Genomic DNA, 25,024 nt, shown 5'->3' with positions numbered 1-25,024 from the left:
GTTTGGACGGGCCGTGGGACCGGCGAGGGTGACATCGCAGATCCGGTCGTACACCGTGTACCCGTTTTTCCGTCAATGTTTGTACAATCGATCCGATTCCGAGGGATGGTGAATCGAGGCGATCAGTCGTTCCCCTCGTTTCCGGCGGTCGATAGCCGGGATGGACCGGGAAGCGCAGGATCCCCGATCCCACCATCCCAGCGGCCCCCCACCCGGAGGACGGAGCCGAATCCAAGACGAGACCCGGGTCTAATATTAGACGCGGGGAAAGGCGTGTTCCCCGTCGAAAACCCAAGGAAAAGTCTTAAAAATAAGCCTCCCAGTTTCTGCCCGAAAAAATCGCGGACAGGATTGTGGAAAAGCAAGGGGACGAGACGGCATCTCCGCCCGACCTCCTCCCTCGGAAAAACCCCCCGCGGAAAAAGGTTTTCCACGGAAAACAGGTGTTACGCGATTCCCCCGTTCGCCGGACGGAAAAGTGAAAGTGGACAGAGTGCACGGCAAGTAGAGGATCCAAGACGCCCGCCGCCCAAGATGTGAAGACCGGGATCAGGACTATCTTCAGAAGGAGAACGACCCCGGTTTTCCAGTTTTCCTTCGAAAATAGAGATCTTTCCCTTACCGCACAGACAGGCGACCCCGGCGATAGGCCGAACTAAAAATTGTCCAGGTATTACAGAAAACATTTACAGACAGGATTCACCCGGATGGGTTTTCCACGTTTGCTTCTATTTTCCAGATGAAAAACCCTCATGACGCCCTGTTTATAAAGGCTCACAGGACGGAGAGGAGGAAGAGAAAGACATTCCGGGAATTTCCGCGCTAATTTTCCGGGAAATTCCTTTTTCTTTTTATTTTCCCGATTTTTTCCCCTTTTTTGGTTTTGACTATGTTACTTGTCTATTTCGTCTTTTGCGCTTCGCTCGTTATGTCAGGTAAGTCACTTACAACCGAAAATAAATAAATAATCTCATTTTAAACCGTTCAATTAAACTCTTTATACTCTCCTTTCAAAAAGGGTTTTCATTGATCTAAAGTCGAATCTTGACAAGGGTCCTACCATCATCTATTCATCATGTTCTACCATCGAGTTCCATTTTTTTATACCTAAACTAACAAATATCGTCTTAAACTGTAAAAAAAGAACACTATTCTCTCATGATAAAAATGGGCTTTAATTCACCTAAAAGTTAGGTCTTGAAAACGGTGATCATAATCTATTTTTTTTTTTGCTAATATGAACTTCTTATTTCATAAAATATAATCATTAATTTGTTCAGTCTGTTTGAAATCCATCCCTATATTTTCTTACAGTTTAAAGAATACATGCGAATACAAACTTTACAAACGAAAACAAAAAAATATTGACAGAATAAACAAAAGAATTCGTAAAATCGGTCCGAATGTCTTTGAAGCAACACACGCTGTTCAGTACTAGTTTTTTCTTTTTTTCAAAATGCACATTTTCTTTATATTTTAAGTTATGCAAAATCTATGAAGTTATATTCGTGTTCAAAACATAAATGTTACGCTAATTTTATAGATTTGTGATTTAAAGAAATTTGTCCACTTATCGTCTGTAAATTTAAAATGTATAAAGAATAAATCCTGGTTTGACTTTGATTAAAACTTTGTTTAATTATTTACATCGTTAAGAATTTAATCTAATTCGCTCCACATTGCGCAAAGTCTGATGATGTCTAGGTCGAATGTGTCAAGCCGTCAAGCATTTGAACTTTTTTAAGTTTTTATATGCATGCGTCCAATTGAGGCTAATGAAATAAGTGGTTGTAAATTTAATAAAAGAATTAAGAAAAAAAATTGAACATCATCCAACATTTGCTTAGCCACCAATTGGCGATTATTTAACCCTATATAACGCTCGTTTAATTATAATAAAACAAATAAAAACTACATTAATTATTATCTATTGGAAGTTTGGAAAATATAATAAATTTTAAATTGTAATGGTCGCTATAAACATTTTGATAAGTGAAGTATCGGGAAATGACGAATCAATCAGCAAAGTCAATTCTTGACTTTTCAGGCCCTTCATTTTTTATTTTGACGATTGGATATTTCAAGATAGAAAAATGTGAGCATTTATGGCGGCACGGGAAACAATTGTTTATACCTCTGTTCTGTTATATTTATCAAGAAATTCTTTTAGAAATAACTGCAAAAAAATGCTTAATACTCTTGTACTTGAAAAGCCAAAATGTGACCGACCAGGGCTACCACTGTTAAAAACTTTCAGCGTGTGACTTGATTTTAAAAACGAACTCGCTTTAAAGTATCAAAAGCCTTGGAATTAAAATGACTTAATTTTTGTCTTCGACCCAGCAAGTTCCAGGCTTCGCCCGTTGTCTTTTTTGGGGCAGACGTGACATCTTGGCAGCTCTGCGCAATTCTTTGTCCTAGATCTTCCGACTGCGGGATTTGAAATTTTTGGACTGCTTATGTTTTTAAAATAGCACAAACAAAATATATGCTGCAATTAAAAAAGAAAAAAAACATAAATTATTATTTACGAACGTTGTTCTATTTAACAGTAGTTTTCGCTTCAAGTGATACCGTTTGGATTCGTCTGTCACCCGTGGATTGATCATCGATGATCATCCCTGTCAGTCGGTATTCGTATAGATTGACGCAGAAAATGTCATTATCATACAATACTTTTTATATCACAAATAACAGACACAGTGATCAATACTGTTATAAAACTACTAGTAAATAAATTATACTTTAATTGAAAGTATGTATTAGATTCAATCATTTTTTTTGAAGTTTAGATGTTTTGTTTTTTGAGGTCGCTTAAAGAACCAAACTTTGTCAAGTTAAGTAACAAAGAAAAGGAAAACAAAGCAAAAGAAGTGAAGAAATAAAAAAAGTTGAACAACTATCAAATCATTATATTTAAATAATTGAAGTTTATTTATAACAAATCATGGTAAATATATATATATATAAAGTGGAAGGTTTATGGGCCGACAAACAGCTGAGGTCATCGCCGGCCCTCCGCATGTATTCCTTCTCTTTCCTGTCTTTCTCGCGTATTTTGTATTGAACTGCAGCCATTTGAGCATCTCGATCTGGTTACTGACTCTCTGCTTTTACTTGTATATTACGTCGTTATTTTAAAAAGCTAGCCTCTTGTTAGTACCTCAGGTTGTCAATTTAAGAATTGATACACAACATACAATACATAACATATACATCGCCACAAACATAGAAGTCTGGTCACATTCACTCCCCCAGAGTACTCGATATTCCTCGGGGCGGGGTTGAACCCACTCCATTCGCGCTAATAACTTACTTTTACTCTCCAGACGTCACACACTCACCCCAGAGTACTCGATATTCCTCGGGGCAATCATGGTAAAAGAAAGATTTTAAGGTAGATGAAGTTTATTTTACAAGATTCATGGTAAAAGAACGGTTTTAAAGTCTCTTTGGACTGTAGGATTAGGTCTCATCAAAATGATAATTTTTTAATGAAGAAGGTAGATTTTATGTGGGTTTTTTAAATTTTTTATATGGATGTAAATAATAAGTTTGGTGGACATATAACGTAATTTAAAATAATGTTTATTAATTTGTTTCATATCCTCCAAACTCTTTAGTTAAATCCGTATAAAAAACAAAAAACCACATAAAATCTACCTTCTGTATTAAAAAATTATCATTTTGATGAGACCTGATCTTATTGTTAAAAGGTATATCCTTATAACCTTTTAATTAATTAATAATAATTTATTTAAATTAAGTTTCATGTCTTCAAAATCTTTATTAAAGTACGTATAAAAAACAAAAACCACCTTCTGCATGACCTTGAGTATGATCATTTGGATGAAACCTGATCTTATTGTTCGAAGGTGCATCCTTACTTAATTTATTTATACTAAATTAATTTTATAACCTTTCATTTATTTTCAGTTTTATGTTATCAAACTCTTTATTAAAATCGGTACAGAAAAAAAGTAACATACTACTTACCTTTTGCGTTAAAAAAATGATCATTTTGATTACATCTGATCTTGTTCAAAATTACATCCATACAACATGTTTAATTAATTTAATAATAATTAATCGAAATTAAGTTTCATGTCCTTTAAACTCTTTATTAAAATTCGTACAAAAAAACAAATGACAACGTAAAATTTACCTTCTGCATTAACAAAATGATCATTTTGATTACACCTGATCTTGCTGTTCAAAAGAGATTTTAAAATCTTTCTTTTACCATGAATCTTTTTAAATAAACTCAACTACCTTAAAACCTTTCTTTTAGCATAATTTTTAAAAAATAAACTTCAACTATTTAAATGTAATGTTATACCTTAAAAATTGTTCTACTTTTTTATTTCTTCTGCCTCCTGTTTCCCAAGGAATTTAGCCAACCAAAATATTCTTAAGCGTAATGATAACAAAAGACAAATTCTACTTTTCTATTTGGTTATATTTGTGCTTACTGTGTTGAAGGAAGTAACTTTCTATCCTTTATAGAAATAGTATAAATTCATTGGAATAAAACGAAGGCTCGCAAACTGTGTGACTTTCTTCAAAACTTCGATTGAGTTATGTATAATGGATAATTTTAGGTCTAAAAAGTATAAACAACCTTCTTTACTTACAGTGTGTGAGTAGAACCCTAGTATTTATCCAATTACTACCCTTTGGTAAATTTTTAAAGAAGAAACTTGTAGATTTATCATAGATTGTTCTGCCTGATCTGGCCAGGGCTTGATCTTATTGTACAGAAGGTGCGGACTAAGTAACTTTTCAACTTTATTCATTTACATTCTGTACCTATTATCGATAATTATAATTGCTCATAGGATGATTTTTAATTTTTGAAAATTGTTGTCGATTTAAATTTATGAATATTGTTTCTGAAATTATCACGATAGATTTATCAGAATTTATTTTGATTTATATAAGCTTCATACACATAAGCATATAGACAGAATTGAGTTTATGACTTTTCCTGGCAAGCCGTCTCACTTACTTCGGGTTTTGGCAGTCTGACCTCGGCCTGCCGCCGAAGTTAGTGCTTACACTCTCATTCATTCTTAATTCAGGGGAGTGGATAAGACTATAACCAGTCATTGGCATCTGAAAAAATGTTTACACAACGTGGGCATATACAACAATGATTCCATTTGACCCAATCATAGGGCCAAACACTACATATTCACGCTAATAAACACATCCTGTCCTTTTTACGTACTACTCATTCTATTATGGTGGTACTTGGAAATTCCTCCATGTCTCCTTTACAGAAACTATATAACTAATCAAATTGAGGGTAGAAGAGGTACTCGTTATTATATAGAGATGGAATGTGTGGAGAGGGCGGAAGCAGTTGGGTGGGTAGATAGGTCGTTGTGGATATTAGTAAAGTAGTTAGTTAGTCAAGAGTTTTGACGATTTATCTAAGGTCTTTAGATTGGAAGAATTGGATGCCCTAGATGTTGGATTGCTTGACAAAACCCCACAGTTCAACCCTGTATGTTCAAAGTGGTCGCAATAAGGTTAGTTTGAAAAACTAGACAAAAAATAAAAGTTTAAGTGTCTTGGGACTTTATCCAAAAGAGCCCCAATAAAAATTAGGTTATACTCACCCTGCATATAATATTTATTTGTACGGTTGTATATACCGTTACAATTTAAATTCAAAATGTAAAACACATTACTCTCCAAAAGGAGGTGTATGATCATTTTTCAATCTTATTTATTTAAATTAATTTATGTAAGGAATTGGTTGAAATGAAAAGGCTAGAGTCACGAGCGGGATTCGAACCACGACGTAGCCGAAGGTCGTAGGTGAATCCCGCTCGTGACACTAGCTTTTTGCATTTCAAACAATACCTTACATAAAGATTAATTAATTGAAAGAAGTTATTTGGTCAATCGGATCACGAAATATAATAGGCTTATCTAATTATTTGAGAAAATTGTCATCTCCATTTTTACGCTTTTAATACTGATATTGTATTAAAAAAACTGTTCAATTGTAGTTCCACGTAAAAAACTGATCTATATGACCTATCTAGGACTGATATTACTGTCCAATATGGACTATGTGCCCATTTTTCAGCCTTATTTATTAATAGAAAACCTCGTCCTCGCTTTTTTATGTTTTTAATACTGACATTGTATTAAAAAACTATGACCAATTGTAATTCTACGTAAAAAATTGGTCAGGTTAACCTGTCTAAACCTGATTTTTCTGTCTACATTAAAAAATTGGTCTGTTTGACCTGTCTAGACTAGACCTGATATTACTGCCTAAAATGGACAGTTGCGATGTTATTTCACCTTTATTTATTTAAAAAATCAGGTTACCTTTATAAATGTTGTAAACACAAATTGCACTAGATTTTATTAAATCTAATGACAAATTTTAGCTCTACAGAAATTATTGGTTGTATGCCTAATCGCCTTTTCTTTGTTATCCTTAAAACTGAGTAGCACTATATATTAAAAAAACACTAGGGAATTTTTCTTATCTAACAATAAGTGTGCAACAACAAGCTCAGCGATTAGAAAAATATTATCTTTTTAATTATTTTATCAGCTTATGCTTAATTATATAATTACTCAATTAATTATACACAATTTTTCGAAATGAAAAATTTGTGTCACAGGCGGGATTCGAACCGACGACTTTCGGCTAAATACGCCGTTGCTCTACCACTCGAGATACCGTGACTTCGATCGCCCGTGCCACAAACTTCCCATTTCGTTGGGTTCGAATCCCGCCTGTGACACAAATTTTTCATTTTGAAAAAAAATTCTGTATAATTAATTGAGTGCTTAAGAAAATGTTTTCGATGTGAATTTTTGTCATTTTTTTGCACATTCGAATTTTGAGCCATGTTATCCTTTTATCAAAAAAAAAAAATTTTTTTTCTAATAAATTTATATGGTTGAAATTGGTCAAATTAGAGTATAAAATCTTTTAAGGATGTTGAACCAGAGAATCTAAAAGTCACCTATGCTCGTCTTGTAAATTTTCTTTATTTCCCACGGTGGCCGATAGTAGTACATTCCTAGTTATTTGGCTCAGACGACTATCGGATTTGCTAAAATTAATTCCTAATATTATTAACCAAAACTAAAATAATCTAGTGTTAAAATTTGAAAAAGATATAGACAATTAATAATTTAGATCAGTTTTATAGCAAATTGTTATTAATTGAAGACAATTTAATATTATTTAATTTTTTTTCATTAACTTTTGTTAATTTAATCTGAATAAACTGTGTATATTTAATGATATTGCAAGATTATTGATTGTAGTTGATTATGTATTTTATTACACTTCCAGCTAAAAATTTATTTTTTAAAAGCAAATTAAATTTGTAATTTATAATATATCGATATTAAACCCATTATTACGAGAGTAAACTCTGAAACAATAAATGAATTATTAGTTAAATAAAAAAAAACTGATGTTGTTTTCACGTAAAAATTGATCTGTTTGACGACCTGACATCACTTTTCAAATTTTTTGTGATCCTTTTTTCCACCCTGATTCATTAAAAAATCAGGTTATATTCACTTTTTTATTTTGTTAAAACTAATATTTTGAACCATACAAAGTGTAATCTGATTTTAAAATACGCTTTGACGATTTGTACATATATATAAAATATTTGGTCAGTTTGGCCTAATTTTTTGTATTTCTCTCTCTCTCTCTCTCTCTCTCTCTCTCTCTCTCTCTANATATAAAGAAATACAATAAATATATAAATTTTATATTTATGTTATACAAATATGTACATATATATTTATGGCATACAGTTAACAACAATGGTTAACTCCCCAGATCTACGAAATTTGTAAATCCAGCTCATTAAATAACATAAATAACGTTACAGATTGTAATATATATATAAGGGGAGTTAACCATTGTTGTTAACTGTATGCCATGACTAATCCTTGTTTAGTGAGAATAGAATGGTGGTTTCTATTGGATAAGGATTGAGCAACTCTATCGGGCTGAGAGAAGAATTTGGAAAGTAGAAAATAGTTAGAGGATTATTTTTTGCACAAGAGGGATTTTAAGGTCATTTTGAAGGAGATATTGGAGGTGTAGTAAGGAGCATTAACTATGGCTCTGAGGACTTTGGGTTGGAACGACTAAATTCTTTGAATGTTGGTTAGGCGTTGCCACACAGTTATAATCCGCATGTCTAGATTGGTTTTAATATTGTTTTGTACATTGTCTATTTGTTTTTTCTTGAAACGCGAAATTTTCGTGACTGCAGTTTGTAAAGTAGTCCCAAACGTTTTTATTCTTGTCATTTTATTGTGAGTGGCTCCAGGTTATCTTAAAACGGAACCTGATCTATTTCTGAGATGGGGCTCTTAATGAGGAATATGGTGGGGGGAGTGGAAGTATGAATGATAAAAGGCTTGCTTTTGCTTTAATTAAGCTTTATACACAAGTGTTTGCTCCATCCGGCATGCAGGACATGTGCGTGGAGATCCTCCGAAGCAATTGTGGGTGTCAGTGGATAGCAAGGATGTGTCGTCAGGAAAGCATACAAGGATGGTGCAGGGTGAAGTTGGGATATCTGCAGTGTACAGGAGGAAGAGAATCGGTCCAAGTAGGCTGCCCTGCGATAGTTCCGCTCCCAGAGGACAATAGTCGGACTATGAATAATTGTTCCTTTAGGTAGGAACGAAAAATTAGGTGGAGGGTATTTACAAGGATGCGCTTTGGTGGGTACAGGACGCCTTTACGCCACACGCTTGACCCCGATTAAATAAGTTGTTTCTGTACAAAATGGCGCGGAGAGCATGGCATAGTACGTTTTTACACTACTGGACTTGAATAAACTTGAGCTTGCTATCCAATATGGGTGGGCTGCAACGTTTTTAAATACCTTTTTAGGTAATAACGTACATATGTAGATATTTCTTATTTTTAATCCCTGTATACGAGAATTGTATCATTTCGAGGTAAAAACAATTGGTCGATTTGGCTTGACTATAATATATATANATATCTAATATCTGATATAACTGTCCAAAATGGAACCAACTTTTCATCCACATTTATTTTTTTAAAAGAAAACATTTTTTGGATAATAGCAGGACTGTTTTTAATTGATTTGGCGTTCTCTTGACTATTTAAAAACCGGATTTAGCTTCAACGTTCAAATCTACAGCCTACTCAAATCTAAAAAAATGGCCAGCTTACCTGTCCAAAAGGTGGTTTCCCGTTTATCTATTTAAAAATAAAAATTCAAAAATAACGCGCATATGCTCTTTCGTTTTATGTTAGGTTGTTTCCTGATGATAGCTTTTAAAAAAACTTTTAAAAAGGCCAATGTGCAAATTAAGCGGACAATGAATTCTTTATACCAAATATTTATTTTTTGATACAAACATTAACAGTTTACAAATAATAATATACCATTACAGATGTTTTATGTTTTGTTTTGCCTTATAAACAGAGGTATTGAGTTGTTTCACATGAAATGTCTGATTTTATATATTCAAAATTCTAGAGAGAATAAAGCGGTTTTCTGTTGTTTACTTCCAATTGTTTATATATTACAATTAAGCAGTATTAATCCTCCACTTTTGTTTGTAATTATGAGCTCCCATTATACACGTTTTATTATACCTCCAAATACGAACATGGAAACACGCGATTTTCGTGCAATATTCCTTTACGAGTTTAAACTCGGCCATTCGGCAGCTGAGGCTAAAAGAACATCAGTTAGGGGTTTGGGAACGGGAGTGTAAATAAACGGACCATGACGTTGGTTTGTTAAGTTTTCGGAAGGGAATACCGAATCGGAAGACCTCCAACTTTAATTGACAACGATGTCCATAAGCTTCAGGTGGAAGAAAACCACTATCAAACAGTCAGAGGACTCGCTGCACAACTAAATGCAAGAGCAAATACAGAGACTTGCGGCATCTGTACAACGGGAGCAATGAGAACATGTCGCATAGTTGGTATGGAAAAAATACTGAGATTAATCCCCCTACACCACATAATAATGAGGACAGCACAGAAAACTATTATTAATAACATTAAAGAGAAACCTTCCACAGGAATAAAATTAAAATGGAGAAACGACAACAAAATAATGAAGGACCTCCAAGGGACGACATGAACAGGATGTTTGAATTTAATCAAAACTTCCAAATAAACCTAGGTACAAAAAAGAATGGGAACGAGAGGAATATCCTATAAGAATGGCACCATCTTTTGGTACACAGATGGATCTAGAACACAAGAAGGTACAGGGGTAGGAGTTTTCAGTCCTGGAACCAAATACTCAGAACCCATGAGAAAACACACCACTATCATCCAAGCTGAAGACCACGCAAGAGAGATGTACTCAATTCAAATTGAATATAGGGTACAAAAACAAAATATCATGTCAGATAGCCAAACAGCCCTTAAAGCACTAAGCTCAAATATCATTAGTTCAAAGATGGTATTGAACTGCAAAACCAAATTAAACTTAATAGGTACGCAGAACAAAGACAGCCCAGGACACATGGGAGCAGGAGGCAACGAGAAAGCGGACACCCTTGCAAGGAAAGGGTTGCTATACCGCTGATAGGACACGAGCCCTTCTGTGGCTTAGGAAACCACACTGTCAATGAGTACCTCAGACAAAAGGACAAAAAGAAAATGGAGAAACAATGGATTTCACTCATTTGACACAAACAATCCTCCTAACGAATTTCGGAAGGAATGTATCAAAGGAAGCAGGAAAAAACTGCGAATCCTAACACAATTCTTAACCGCTGCAAGCTAAATGTACACTTAAAGAAGATTGGAATAATCCAAGACGGCACGTGCAGATTCTGCAAAGAAGCAGAGGACACACCAACACACCTATTAACAAACTATGGTGCTTTGGGATGTATAATGTGACTGTAGAGGAGATTCAACCACTGAAACTGTACTTACTAATCATATTCCTTAATGAACTAGGACTTAACAGTGTGCTATAGGCACTGAACGGGGGGAATACAATAGCTCTTAAAGGGCGCAGTATATTACACCCCGACCAATACATCTTCATCTACATCTAAATGCAAGAGCAGCTACCGTGTCTAGACAATTAAGGAACATAGAAAAAGTCGAAAAGCTTGATCTATGGTCCACTCACGAGCTCTCTAGGCGACAGCAGTTAAAGCGCCTTGAGACATGTTTCGTTGCACGCCAAACAAAAAAACCGAGCCTTTTCTTGAAAGTGTTTTGCAATGAAAAATGGATTGCGTATGACAATCAGCGTCAGTCAGGGCAGTGGTTAAACATCGACGAAAGAACAGGACACATGCCAAAACCAAATTTACACCCAAAAAATTGATGGTGACCGTATTTTTGGTGGTCCATTGGTACATGGCTGGAATTATTCACTACTCCTTTTTGCCTCGAGGTGAGACCATTACCTCTACATCGTACTGCAAGGAAATTGACGAAATGCATAAAAAATCATTAAAAAAATAACCTGAATTGGTAAATTGGAAAGGTCCTATACTCTTCCACGACAACGCCAGTCGCCAATTTAGACAACTTCGTCAAAGGAATATTTTTCGAAAATGTTGCTCAAGTCCAAAAAGCGTTGTCGGATTTTGTTTCATTTCAAAGCTCAGAATTCTTCATTTCCGGTATAAAAAAGTTGATAACGCATTGGGAAAAAGGGGAGAAAATGAAGGTAAATACATAGAATAAAATTATTTTATTTTTATATAGTAATTTTACTAAAACCCTTTACCTTTTAAACGGACATTTCATGTGTAACAACCTTCATGTGTGAATTCAGCGTATAGAAATTTATCTATTTGACCTATCTAGACCTGATTTTTCTAGCAAAAGGGGCTGGCTATGTGACCATTTTTCAAGCTTATAAAATGATGTCCCATTGCATTATCACGTAAAAAATTGGTCGCTTTGACCTGTCTCGACCTGGATACTGTATTAAAAAACGATGTCCAATTACAATACCGCGTAAAAAAATTAAGACATGTCAATCTTGACCTGATCTTACTTTCTTTTCCAAAAGGGCGGGCTATGCGACCATTTTTGAACTTTGTATTTTATTTATTAAAAAAAACTTCATCACTACCTTTTTATGTGTTTCAAACTGATATTTAAAAAAACGACGTCCAATTTTATTTTCTTGTAAAACATAATTTGATATGGTTGTAAAATAATTTTGGTTTGGATGGTTATCTGATCTTACTTTCCAAAATGGCGGGGTTGTGGCAAATGTGACCATTTTTCTCCTTATTTATTTATTAAAAAAACTTCGTCACAACATTTTTGTTTTTAAAACTGGTATTGACTAAAAAAAAGTTTGATTGTAATTCCACGTAAAAAATAGATCTATTAGACCTAACTAGACCTGATCTTACTGTCCAAAAAGGCGGGATATGTGTCGATTTTTCAAGCCTTTTATTTTATTTATAAAAAAACTTCATCACCACCTTTTTAAGTTTTAAAACTGATATTCTATTAAGAAACGATATCCAATTCTAATTTCAATAAAAATTATCTATTGTTCTGTCTAGACTTGAACTTACATTCCAAAAGACGAGGGCTGTATAACCCTTTTTCAACCAATTTTATTTATAAAAAAATTTCATTACCACCTTTTTTAAGCTTTTAAAACTGATATTTTATTAAGGTACAATGTCCAATTTTGATTTCACGTAAAAAAAAGATCGATTTGACATTATCTAGATCTGATATTTCTGTGCAAAATGTGCAGGTTACACCCAATAAAAAAGCTTCATCACTTTTTTTGTTTTTAAACACATCGGTTTGGCTTGAAGGTGATGTCAAACCTTGATCTCCAGAAAAAAAATCATATTTAATAATGCATATACTAATCTGTTTTATGGTTTTTATGTATTCCAGTCTAGGATTGTATTAATTCAGCGGAAAAAAGTAGTCGTTTTCATTTGTCTAGACTTGTTCGTACTTTTCAAAATGACAAACATATGTGCATAATATTTGTACCATATGTTTAATATACAACATATACCAAAAATACATTTTTTATTGCAAAACTTCGCCATTTTATTTCTTGTAATTTTTTTTGTAAATCAGTAGTTGAAGGGATTATGCCCTTTTACATTTACATTTTTGTCTACTGTCTCCTAACTGCATTACTGATTGTCCTGGAAAATTTAAGGTTCTTATAAAGCGTCGAGGTCTTTATAGTTCAAGATTTTTTTACAAGGTTTTTGCTAGGTTCATAGCCTTTTTCGTGCTGTTGAAGGATGTGCTCTGTTGCCTCTGCCTCCTCTAGAAAAAGCCTAATTGATCAGTAGCAATGAGTGATCTAGTACTTCTTAGGAGAAGGTCGAATCGTTTGCACTGAACTAAAAAAAACTAGGAAAATACAATAAGCCACAAGGCTGCAGAACTGGAGGTACAAAACCCACGACTTCCTAAAGTCATTATCATCATCCACATTGGCCTTTTATTCCTACCGTTTTAAGTGGTATTTTTCGTAAATATACCGCTGGGTCCGTGAAGTTCCTTTAAGTTTCGGAGTGTTTTTGCTTGGGAAACGTCCTCAGAATTAATTGTGTTCTTTACCCTAGTACCCAAAGTTTCCAGCTCTTGTTTAATGTGGCTTTTATGTATAACACTGGGATTTGGGCCTATATGTTGTTCTGACTCCTGAAAAGATAGAATGTTATTATTAAGCCTAAAAACTTGGTCGTTTTTACTTGACACGACTTTTATGTACAAAAAGAAATTTTTTCAAACAAAAATTTATTTAAAAAACGAGTAAAAAAAAACCATGATTTAACGTATAGATTAATCTATTTTATAGTTTTTACCCTCTAAACTGGACTTCAACGTAAAAACAGGCAGTGCTGAAAGGTTTTGACACTGAAAAATTCAACATTTTACATTTAAAAACCGTCAGATTCATCCATTTTATTTTTATTATTATTGTATTTAGTGTAATTGGAATAATTATGCCTAAAACATGGTCGGTTTAATTAGACCTAGTACATGACCTTGCTGTCCAAAATGGGTAAGTTGGGTAACTTTTTCCTAACCTTTCGTTATTTTTACAAAACAAAAGTTCATACCTTAGCGGCGGGTTTTGAAAACTGATTTATTTGCGTTTTATAATCTAAAAATTAAAGATAAATGCAAAATTAATTAGACAAACTGGAACACATGTAAGCTACAAAAATTGAGAAATATTTTTAATTTTGACGCATTTAATTAAAAATCTTTCTTTTCTTATGTAAAGAAGTAATGATGAGCCATAAAATTTTCAAAATTCACGAATAGCGCAAATAAAAGAGCTTTTGGTTCATTTTTTTATTTATTTTTCGACGGAATCAGACAGAGCTAAATTGGCACGGGACCACGTTTCTAATTTCGTTTTCTTTTTTCCTACATCGACGGCGTTTTTACCCGATAGGGAAGAGAATTAGAAAAATTGATGTTTTCTTCTTAGAGACTGTTGGGGGGGGGGTGGATTTCGGTTTAACTCACCCTCCGAGGATTTTATTTAATCCTTATTCTCCACAATCTCTGCAATGGACTCTGGAGGCCACTTTTATCTCTAATTTACACCCTCAGGAGGATCGGGAAGTTAAACATTTTAAGCCGGCCTCTTTGTATTTCCCAACGGGATGCAGACAATTTTCAAATATACAATTATACACGGTATGAAGTTAGAAAACCAAGAAAATATTTTCATTTCGATTTGTGATCCAATAATTTTTTTTTACTGTATTAGTAAAACCGTCTTTGTTTCAACCCTGCCTTAATTTTATTTTTGTATATTTAAGTTAATTTAATTATTTTTTATAGATAAACTTGCCAATTAAAAATTATCTTTACATTTAGCACATAAAAACTTTATATTATTATAAATCAAGTTTATTACAACACTAAGATTTGATTAAAAAGACATTATTGATATTTTTCATTTACTTCAACCATAATCCAGAAAAATTAACAATTTTTCAAAATTTAAAATAACTAAAAACTGTTCATCTAGTTAATAATATCGCCCATTATATGTTATTTTATTATCAATTAAAATTTTATTATTAAGAGAACGCAATTTTAAAAGCAATTTGTTGTTTTTCAATTTTTGCACATTTTGTCGGATTCTGTTAAGTTTAAACAATCAACACGAGTTTTAAAAAACTTTACACCAACCCGTTCATCGTCATCACAATTAAAATACCACAAAGACACAGGAGACAGTAATTGAATAGATAATCATTTATCCGGTGGGCTAAGAAGAGTCGTAGAAATTTTTCATTCTGCTTTGTGACCCGAGAGAAATAGAGACACCGTTGCCAACCGCCGGTCTGGCACGGAAATTTCTTTGTTTCTCTTAGCCCTTTTATAGTCTTCATTTATATTTTCTCCGTAATCGCGCATCTAATTCTTTAATTTGTCATAGCCGGAGGTTCCTAGGAGGGAAAATTTTTCTTGAGTTCGGTTTGATTTTTTGACTTGAGAGTGAAGAATTTGGTTTTAACCGGTTCAGTTTTTTATTTTGGATCTACGCGACATTATCTTTGTACAGTTTTTACAGTAAAGACGTCGTTTTTACACTGTAATTTCTAATAATTGTCAATTTTCTTGACAATAACTTTTCTGCCTACGTACAACACGATACCCGACATATCATTGGTCTGTCTAGACCTGACCATGCTGTCCAAAAAGAGACTTTTATAATTTTGTCCAAATATTAAAATAAATTATTGCAATTTACATATAATAATGTACAGATTTAGCTATTTTGTTTTCACACAGGGATTATATTAATAGAAGGTAAGGAGGTCTGTTTGATTTCACTAAACTGGTCTTGTGTCCAAAAAAGGCAGACGTATTTTCGATAATCTTTTTATTAAGTTAATAAAAATGGACAATTTACATATAACGATTTTTTGTAAATGCCCTTTAGACAGAAATATTGTAGTAAATAATTACAACTAAACCTGATCTTGTCCAAAAAGGGCCGAAAGGTTTTACAAAATATTTATTTATTTTTTAATGGCTTTTTTTCAGCGTCAGAAATTTTAGGGGGAACGATGGGGATCGAACCAACGTCCGCGGGTCTACGAGCCAAAAGTCTGACGCCCTAAACCCTAGGCTACCGCGGTTCTGAACATTTATTAAAAACAAAAAAATTGCACGTAATACTGCACAGATTCATCTATTTCATTTTTGTAAACTAGGATTTTTATTATCCAACCTCAACAAATTAGTTTGTATTGACTATACCTGGTTTTGTAGTCCAAAAAGGTTTGAAGGTTTTGACCCTATATTGATTTCGAAAAACAAAGCAATCTACAAAAATATATATGCAATATTTTTTTGTCGTTTAAATTAGGAATGTATCAATACAACGTAAAAATTGGCCGATTTGGCTCGACTAGACCTGATCTTGCTCACTAATAAAGAGCTGAGGATTGTTTTTATCAAATTTTTATTTTTCAAAAATAAAATAAATTCAAAAATTTATATGTAAATACGCAAAGATTCTTCTAGACTTATGGACAAATTTAACACACTACTTAATTTATTTAGTTTAAAATTAAATCCATAATTATGGATTATAATCTTTCATATTAGCTACAGATAATTAGGAGATATCGTAGTCAAAATGAACTGTAATTATTGTTTTGTTTACTTTTGTTCTGATTAATCCAATTTGCATAAAAAATAGCATTATGCCCTTCCATGGTTTCAGTTAATCTTTCTTCTTCTTCTTATTTTTTATTATTCTTATTCTTAAAACTTTTTCAATCGCTCCAGTCATTCGAATGACTATGACAGTGTCAGGGTCAAAAACTTTTTAAAGGAAGGATACAGAGCGAAGTCCCCAGAAGACTGAATGTAATTCGCTTTACCATAGGAAGGGCGCTTCAGAGAAACAGGGCTTCACACTAGAAGGCCAGGACAGGTTCGACGAGAGAGTCGATAGATTCATCCGTCATCAGACTCTACGAAACCGCACATTACGGGAAATGAGATAAGAAATCTAATAAGACAAGTCCGAAATGTTTCGATTTCCTCCAAGTCTTTAAGAAGAAGACTCAATGAAAATAACCTCGCGGCCCGGCCGCCGGCTCGTGGACCTCTTCTTACCACTGTTTAGAAAATGGCCAGGTTTTACTTCGCAAGGGAATATTTGAATTGGACATTAGAATATTGGGAACGAGTTCTCTTTACAGATGAGGTGAGAGTTCAGATGTGTGTAATTTCATATGGAGATCCTCAGGAGAAAGGTACACCCCATGCTGTATAGTTCTTCAGATTCATTTCAGGTGGGTCATTGATGCTCTGGGGTTACATTTCTTTAGACGTTATTGCACGAGGAAGATCTCTAATTTTACTTACAAGACATAATGGAAGTTATAGTGCCATTTGCCCACCACATCAGTGAGGGATTCTTGCTAATGCACGGATAATGCTAGACCCCATAGAGCACGTATTGCTGATAACTACCTGAATGAGGTTGGAAATGAGGGCTTGGTGTGGCCAGTTCGAAGTTCGGGTTTGAACCCAAACACATTTGGGACCAACTTAAGTGAAAAGTACAACGGCCAACCCCGAGTCCCAACACCCTAGAAGAGTTGGAAACAGCTGTTGTTGAAGAATGGGAAAGAAATCTTCGGGATTTTATCAGAAATCTTTTCCAAGGAATGCAAAGGCAAATAACGGACATGATTCGTGCCAGAGGTGGAAATACTCGGTATCAAAGGGGATAAAAAAGTTTTTTCTTTAAACATTGTCATTTATTCGTTTTTGATTTTTTTTGTTTCATTACTCAATAATTGTTTTATTGCAAGAATTAGGTAATAAACATTTTCTTTTTAAATTTCTTATTTTTACAACCAAACCTATTTTTGGTCTGCAAAATATGAATAAACCTAGAATTATTATAATTTAAAGGTGGTGCGTTAATTTCGTCCATCAGGTTATTTTGAAATAACTAGTTTTTCCTTTTTTTAAACTAAAATTTAAACCAAAAGCATTATATCTTCATATTCCCACCCGTGCCCATTAAATGTATTAAATTGTAATAAAATTGCGGTTCAGAATGGCTATCTAAATTTTTAAAATTACCAATTAAATTTTGGAAGCCTGTAAAAATTACCAAGTGATACTTTGGCTAACAAATCGTTCAGGGACAACTGTGTGCATTTTGGTTGTTTCCTGTCCTCGCCGTTTTGGTCACGTTCCGGCTTCTTGCCGTCTTTAGTGGTGGATCTTCCAAAGTGATCAGAAACGACCATTTTTTTGTTCTTTACTCAATAATTGTTTTTGTAGAATTATGCAATAAATATTTTCTTTTCAAATGTCTTATTTTTACTGCTAAACCTACTTTTGCTATGCAAAATATGAATAAACCTAAATATGTACATTCAAATTTAAGGGTGGTGCGTTTATTTTGTACGCCAGTGTATTTTATGTCGGTTAGATTGGTATTGCATCAATTCAACACAAAAATTGGTCCGTTTGACTTGGCCATACCTGTTCATTCTGTCCTAAAAGGACGTCTTTACTAAATAATTATTTAAAAACAAAAACAAAACTATAAAAACATATATTTAATAACGTAATAGTTTAACAACGATTGTATTAATCCAAGGTTGAAAATTTCACTAAGCTCGTTCTTCCTGTCCAAAAGACCAGACCGACTTTTGAAAATTGGCTTGATAAACAAAAATCATTTTAAAAAAATGTAGGTAATGACGTAGTAGCGAATGTATTAATTCCACTCAAAAACAGCCTTTTTGATTTGACCAGACCTGATGTTGGTATCCAAAACCACGAGTAAGAAAAAAGTAAGTAAAGTTTAAGACAGAGTATCATTTATGCCAAATACTCTTTCAAAACTAAGCACCTCAGTTGAAGTCCCTTTTAGTCGAATTTGACAAGGTTCCCAATATCGAGCCGGGCTTTTTCCCTCGACCTGGGCGAAAGGGGGTAAAACGATGATCCGGCCGATTAATAAAGTCAGGCTCCCTTATAACGACCCCCGGGATGTTTTGGTTCTGAGTAATAATTTTTTGGCCCCTTTACAAAAGAGATTAAAGGAATTTCACGTGCCCCGAGCCATCCTACTTCCACGGGGATAAATTTAGAATTTTTTCCCCTTCCCCCGACGGCCAAGCCTTATTTATTCCTTAACGCGGGATGACAACTGCCCGTCGCTCGGAATTGGGTCAAAGTTTTGTTTATATCCGTAGTGGTTTCCAAAAAAGTTTAAAAATCTTACGACGGCCCAATAACGCACCGGCGCGACATGGGACGTCTTAGAGCCCTAACTGAACGCCCATCCCGTAAAGAACCCATCGATTTTGGAGAAATTCAATCTCACTCGGGTAATTCAATTTAATACCAACCTGGACAACTAAACATTGATCGGAGTAATTCAATTTCCCTTTCAAACTTAGAATCGCGACTGGCGGATTTACAACCAAGGTGCTTCATACAAATTGATTCCTAAAGTTATTAGCGATTAATTATTTAGCGATAAGTTAGAGCCCTCAAAGTAAGAACAGGAAATGAAGGGGACAAAATAAAATGTATTATAAATATTTTTTTATATTTCATTTATTTGTACTAACAACTCTACATATATTATATACAACCAGCAGCTTGGATTTCAATTTATGTTTGTGGCTTTATAGAGAAAGCTACCCATTAACAATATGATATTAATCCTTTAAGAGTTCTCTTATCTTATTCGGCCGACAACTTCCACTATAACGGACTTTAACTGAGGAGCTTAGCCCGGTTTTGGATACCAAGATCAGGTCTGGCCAAATAAAAAAAAAAGGTTGAATTAATATTAGGATGAATTAATACAATCACTATTTAAGGACATCATACATATACGTCATTACCTACATTTTTTTAAAATGATTTTTGTTTATCAAGCCAATTTTCAAAAGTCGGTCTGGTCTTTTGGACAGGAAGAACGGGCTTAGGGAAATTTTCAACCTTGGATTGATACAATCGTTGTTAAACTATTGCGTTATTAAATGTATGTTTTTATAGTTTTGTTTTTGTTTTTAAATAAATATTAAGTAATGACGTCCTTTTAGGGCAGAATGAAAAGGCATGGCCAAGTCAAACGGACCAATTTTTGTGTTGAATTGATGCAATACCAATCTAACCGACATAAAATACACTGGCGTACAAAATAAACGCACCACCCTTAAATTTGAATGTACATATTTAGGTTTATTCATATTTTGCATAGCAAAAGTAGGTTTAGCAGTAAAAATAAGACATTTGAAAAAAAATTTATTGCCTAATTCTTAAAAAAAAACCACCTTAGAATCGCGACTGGAGGATTTACAACCAGGGTGCTTCATACAAATTGATTCCTAAAGTTATTAGCGATTAATTATTTAGCGATAAGTTAGAGCCCTCAAAGTAAGAATAGGAAATGAAAGGGGCAAAATAAAATTATTATAACTAACCTAAATAATATGAAGTCTAAACGAATCAAATCGTTTTATTTCCTAACGTATCAACTTTAATTATAAATCCATTTATTTATTTAGTGGTCTTAATTGGCCGTAATAATTACTTTAGTTTATTACACTTTGCATCTAAGTTCATTGTTGAGATATAAAAGGTAGTGGTCACGAGCGGGATTCGAACCCACGACCTTCGGCCAATAAGCAGCTCTAACCACTTACAACGTGAGTAAAGGATTGAGGGGTCGCCCGCCAAGTTGGTAGGGTACATAGGTTAATTGTATACAGGTTTGGTCCTAGGATACTTGCGGAGCGCTGGCCTTGATGAGCTTGATTTCTGCAAATCCAGAGCCAATTTTTACATTTAATACCAGGAAACTTATGAACATCAATAATAAGCGTACATTAGTTACTCTATTCAAAGTTTTCAAAATAAGATAATTAATTCACACTTCTAGAATGCATCCACACGCAATTGCTCAAAAAAAAAAAAAATACAATGAACACAGAAAATAGATGAATAGAGTAATCTATAAAATAGATCAGTCCTATATCTCTTGTCAAGAGACTTACATGAAATGATCACATAAAAAGCTCTAGTTCCATTCAAATCTTTTTACCATTTTTTTTTGTCCCATGATATGATAAAGAATCAAACACTACATAAATACGGGTATCATCCAGTGACTTCAATTATTCAAGAAATTTGTAGAAGCCAACACATTTTTGAGGGTTATAAAGATCACAGTAACCTGTCTGAGAGAACAACCTCAAACCTTAATCCGACAAAGACATCGACAGATTACAAAATGGGTTAAATAAAATAACATACCGACGACGTGTATACCAAACAAGCGAGACTAGGCGGAAATCGTCAACGGTCAAACTACAGGCGATTTTTTTGTTTCAGTACCTTACCCGGCGAATCCCCCAGAAGAACAGATGACGCAAGGTGAGCTGTGTTCTTTTCTGAACTTAGATCAAAGGTTTTCTCTTTCGTTGAACTTTTTAGCTTTCAGATGGTCCGATGAGCATCGCGGATTTCAACCCGAGGTGCGCTATGTTCTCCGCGGGCATCCCAGAGTCGCAGACGTTCTTCTCGCCCAGTTTCCCAGCCAACTATCCAAACAACACGGAATGTGTTAAAATAATCGAAGGTGAGAGAGGAAAATAAGAGGAATACAGACTATTTCTAAACGAAAAAACTCGGTTCGTGTTTTTTTCCAGCTCCTCCGGGGCATTATCTTGAGCTCGACTTCCGGGACAAATTCCGGCTCGAGCCTTCGGAGGATTGCAAGTTCGACTACCTCGAGATCCGCGACGGTGCCAACGGTTACGATCCACTTATCGGCACGTACTGCGGGTTCGCTTATCCTCCCAAGATCTCCTCCGTCGGTCGGTTCCTCTGGCTCAAGTTCAAGTCGGACGGCAACACGGAGTACTCCGGCTTCACCGCCGTCTACAAGTTCCTGCGGATGACCGGTGAGAACGAAGTTCACGCCCCTTATACAGGTTTAATCACATAACGTCGATTTCAGGCAAACAGATCCCAGAGGCGCACTGCGAGATCAAAATGAGCGGGATTCAAGGGTATGTCAACAGATCGGACGCAGACCCAGCGAGCGTGAATCGCACCATCGAGTACAAAGTGCCCCTCGAGTGCATGTGGACGATCAGAGTCAAAGTAGGATGGAAGGTAAATATAAGCCCGTTTTATTAAGCAAACATTAGTAGTACGTTGGAACTTTGAGGAGATTAACTCTTGCATTGATCGTTTTCGACAATCCCTGTCTGATGGTGAAAATCGCTTGAAAGTAAAACAGGTGAAAATAGGCGGACCAAGACGATCAAGCACTGCTCAAATTCAAAAAAGATGGGAAACTTAGTATCAACGATGACCACCAGAGAAACTGATGATAGTGTTCAACGTTTTACCTTGTTATAACTGTGTGATATGAAAAAAAATTGAAAATATTTTTTTTAAATAAGGGATGCTAATTTAATATTCTCTTCTCTCAGTAATTAATTCTGTTCCAAATTTGTTTGGATCCATCGTTCAAAGGGCTCATTGTGTTCAAACAAAACCTTATTTTGTCATGAAATATATAATTAAAATCTGAACCCACATAAATTTCAGGTTATGAAATACAAAATGAAACTAAATAATTCGAAATATAAGTGGAAATGTGCAGAACAAACCTGATTTCTGATGTTATGAAGGTACATCACACGAAAAGTCATCTTAATTAAAAAGTTTTAAGATTCCTTCTAAGGCTTTGTAAGGTCTTAATTCGAAGGGTATCGATTTTAGACGACGGGGGACTTAAAAGAAACTCGGGGTTCGTCCAAAGGAACCAACTCGAATTCATTCCGAAAGTCGCTAGGGCTCAAGTTCGTTTCGGTTGTCAATTAATGTTGCCTCTCCTCGTTTAATTACAGGGGACGAAAAGTTAATTACAGGAAAGTTTTCCGACAAAATGCTTATTATCAAACCGGCAAGCCTGTGCCAAACTATACTGGAGGCTTTGACGCCAGATTTTCCCCCTAGAAACAGGTACTATCTAGGTGTGCCAATTAAATACCAAATATTGGCAAAAAGTAAAAAAAGAGCTCTCATTGAGCGTTAGAAGAGGAATTAAATTCATCAAATTGAAATTTTTCCATCACTCTCTCAAGACATCGCTGTATCAGTTTACTATTCGTTTCGTCCCGGGAAAAACCTTTTGAAGAGGACAATATTACATTCCGAAAAAAAAATCTATTCAGACATTCTTAAATTAAAAAGACAGGCTTTCGTTATGAAACTAATTAAATTTTCGCCTGACAGGTGATAAAAGAAGACAGGAGAAAATAGGTCATAGGTTGCTTCCAGATATTTTCATTCGCCTATCTTTGCTGTTTTAGTCTCTCTAATGCGCCATCTTCATCGGTAAATCTGACAGAGAGAATACAAGAAAACAGAAAGGATAGGCAAATCAAAATGATTGGAAATGACAAAACTACAAGGTTTATCTACTCGTTCATATTATGAATTTTATTTATTTACATACAAATAAATAAGCCAGTATTAAAGTATACTCCGTGGGTTACAGATTCAGCTGAACTTTCAAAAGTTCGACCTGAAGGTGCCGAACGACTGCGACTCCAACTACGTTGACATCTACCCGGAGAACACAGACATGCCGAGCCAGATCAACAACTTCTGCGGCTCGATCGCAGACACTGTCCAGTCCCCTGAAAACGTGCTGCGCGTCAGATTTTTCGCCAAGCCGGAGGCGATCAACAGCAGTTTCACCGCCATCTACACCGCCTACCGCGAGAAGCCCAAGGGCGAACCAGTTGGTTGCGAAGAGGACGAGTACGACTGCGAGGACGCCACCTGCATCTCGGACGAATTGAGGTGCAACGGAGTCAACAATTGCCGTTTCAGATCCGACGAGGATCCGGCTAAATGCCAAGTAAGGACGTACAAATCTTCAATCATTTAATGTATTCAATGATCCCGATCGACCCAGCCAAGGCTTATTTTTTAAGCCTTCTTAAGAAGCATGGCGGAAAGACTATGCACTTAATAACTTTGACTTTGTCGACAGTATTCAAATAAAATTTTGTAGTTTCTGGTTGCTCATAATTTTTGGTTTTCGACATGTCTAGGAAGCATATTGCCCTGTTCCTGAAATTAGAGATATGAGCAGAAGGTTTTTGAAGTCTAAGGGCCTGGAGGTTTTTGTTGTCTATTCGAGTGCGAATGATGAGGTTATTCCGATTTTAAATAAGAATCGAGGTCTTGTCCACCGTTGGAATTGAGACCTCTCATAGTTTGCGTTATGGGTCTTCTTTTGTACGTAAACACTACTGATTGTAAGTTTATTGTTGTAAGGTTTACTTTCCATTTCGTCACAGCCATCGATGAGGAATCTCCTGCTTTTTCGGTGCTGCTCTCATAATTTAATGGGCTTTATCGTCAGCTAATTGGACCACCAACTCTTCTCTATGTGTGTGCTATGCTAATCTAAGCAAAAAATTGTTCTAGTACCTGCCTTAGGATGTTTTCCGTGATTCTATGTTTTATAGATGCACCTCCATGTAACCATGTCCGTTATTACGAGGGTAAATGCCCGAAAGATAATCTTTAATTTTAAGAAGCATAAATCATTCAATCACTTTTCCATAATTGCTGGGATCTGAAACTAAATTGGGTATTATGAAAATTGAAGCAGTATCCGATGATCTTGACCTCCTCACGCAGAAGTTTTCGTCAGTTTTGCGGCTGAATTTCCAGTCACGTTTAGGTTGGTGGTAGCATGCCTAATAGCATCCAGCCAATTCAGCTTTGGTAGTGTCTTTCCCCTATAGTTTCATTTTAACGTACTGCTTTATTTTAAAGGAAAGCTTTGGCTTTAAAGAGGAAAAAGGAGATGATTCATGTCGTTTTTAAAAATTCAGGCCCCATGGACCTGAAACAAGCCAGCGAGGAAGCAGAACGTACTTCCCGGGGAAGCAAATTCAATTGCCTTGATCCTGCAATTCCGAAAGAAGG

The 25,024-nt window shown here is 35.0% G+C and overlaps 1 protein-coding gene across 2 annotated transcripts in view; it reads left to right on the top strand.

Moving 5' to 3' along the window:
• The first annotated feature begins 36 nt into the window (after nt 1-36).
• LOC106672063 (neuropilin and tolloid-like protein 1) overlaps nt 37-25,024 on the top strand; it is a 28,401-nt gene continuing 3,413 nt past the window's right edge. The window contains exons 1-7 of one of the 2 annotated variants that reach the window (XM_014403167.2): nt 37-670; nt 740-935; nt 21,395-21,436; nt 21,504-21,641; nt 21,712-21,966; nt 22,023-22,180; nt 23,577-23,942. In XM_014403167.2, the coding sequence (XP_014258653.1) occupies nt 890-935; nt 21,395-21,436; nt 21,504-21,641; nt 21,712-21,966; nt 22,023-22,180; nt 23,577-23,942 (1,005 nt within the window). In that variant the 5' untranslated portion in view covers nt 37-670; nt 740-889. Of the gene's footprint in view, nt 671-739; nt 936-21,394; nt 21,437-21,496; nt 21,642-21,711; nt 21,967-22,022; nt 22,181-23,576; nt 23,943-25,024 lie in introns of those variants that run through there. The other variant, XM_024228199.1, reaches the window with a different exon arrangement.

The sequence above is a fragment of the Cimex lectularius genome, unplaced genomic scaffold (genome assembly GCF_000648675.2).
Source record: "Cimex lectularius strain Harlan isolate CLEC.00 unplaced genomic scaffold, Clec_2.1 scaffold170, whole genome shotgun sequence".
NCBI classification, from domain to species: Eukaryota; Metazoa; Arthropoda; class Insecta; order Hemiptera; family Cimicidae; genus Cimex; species Cimex lectularius.
The sequence above is the reverse complement of the archived record's forward strand: the minus strand, read 5'-3'. Positions and strand labels throughout refer to the sequence as shown.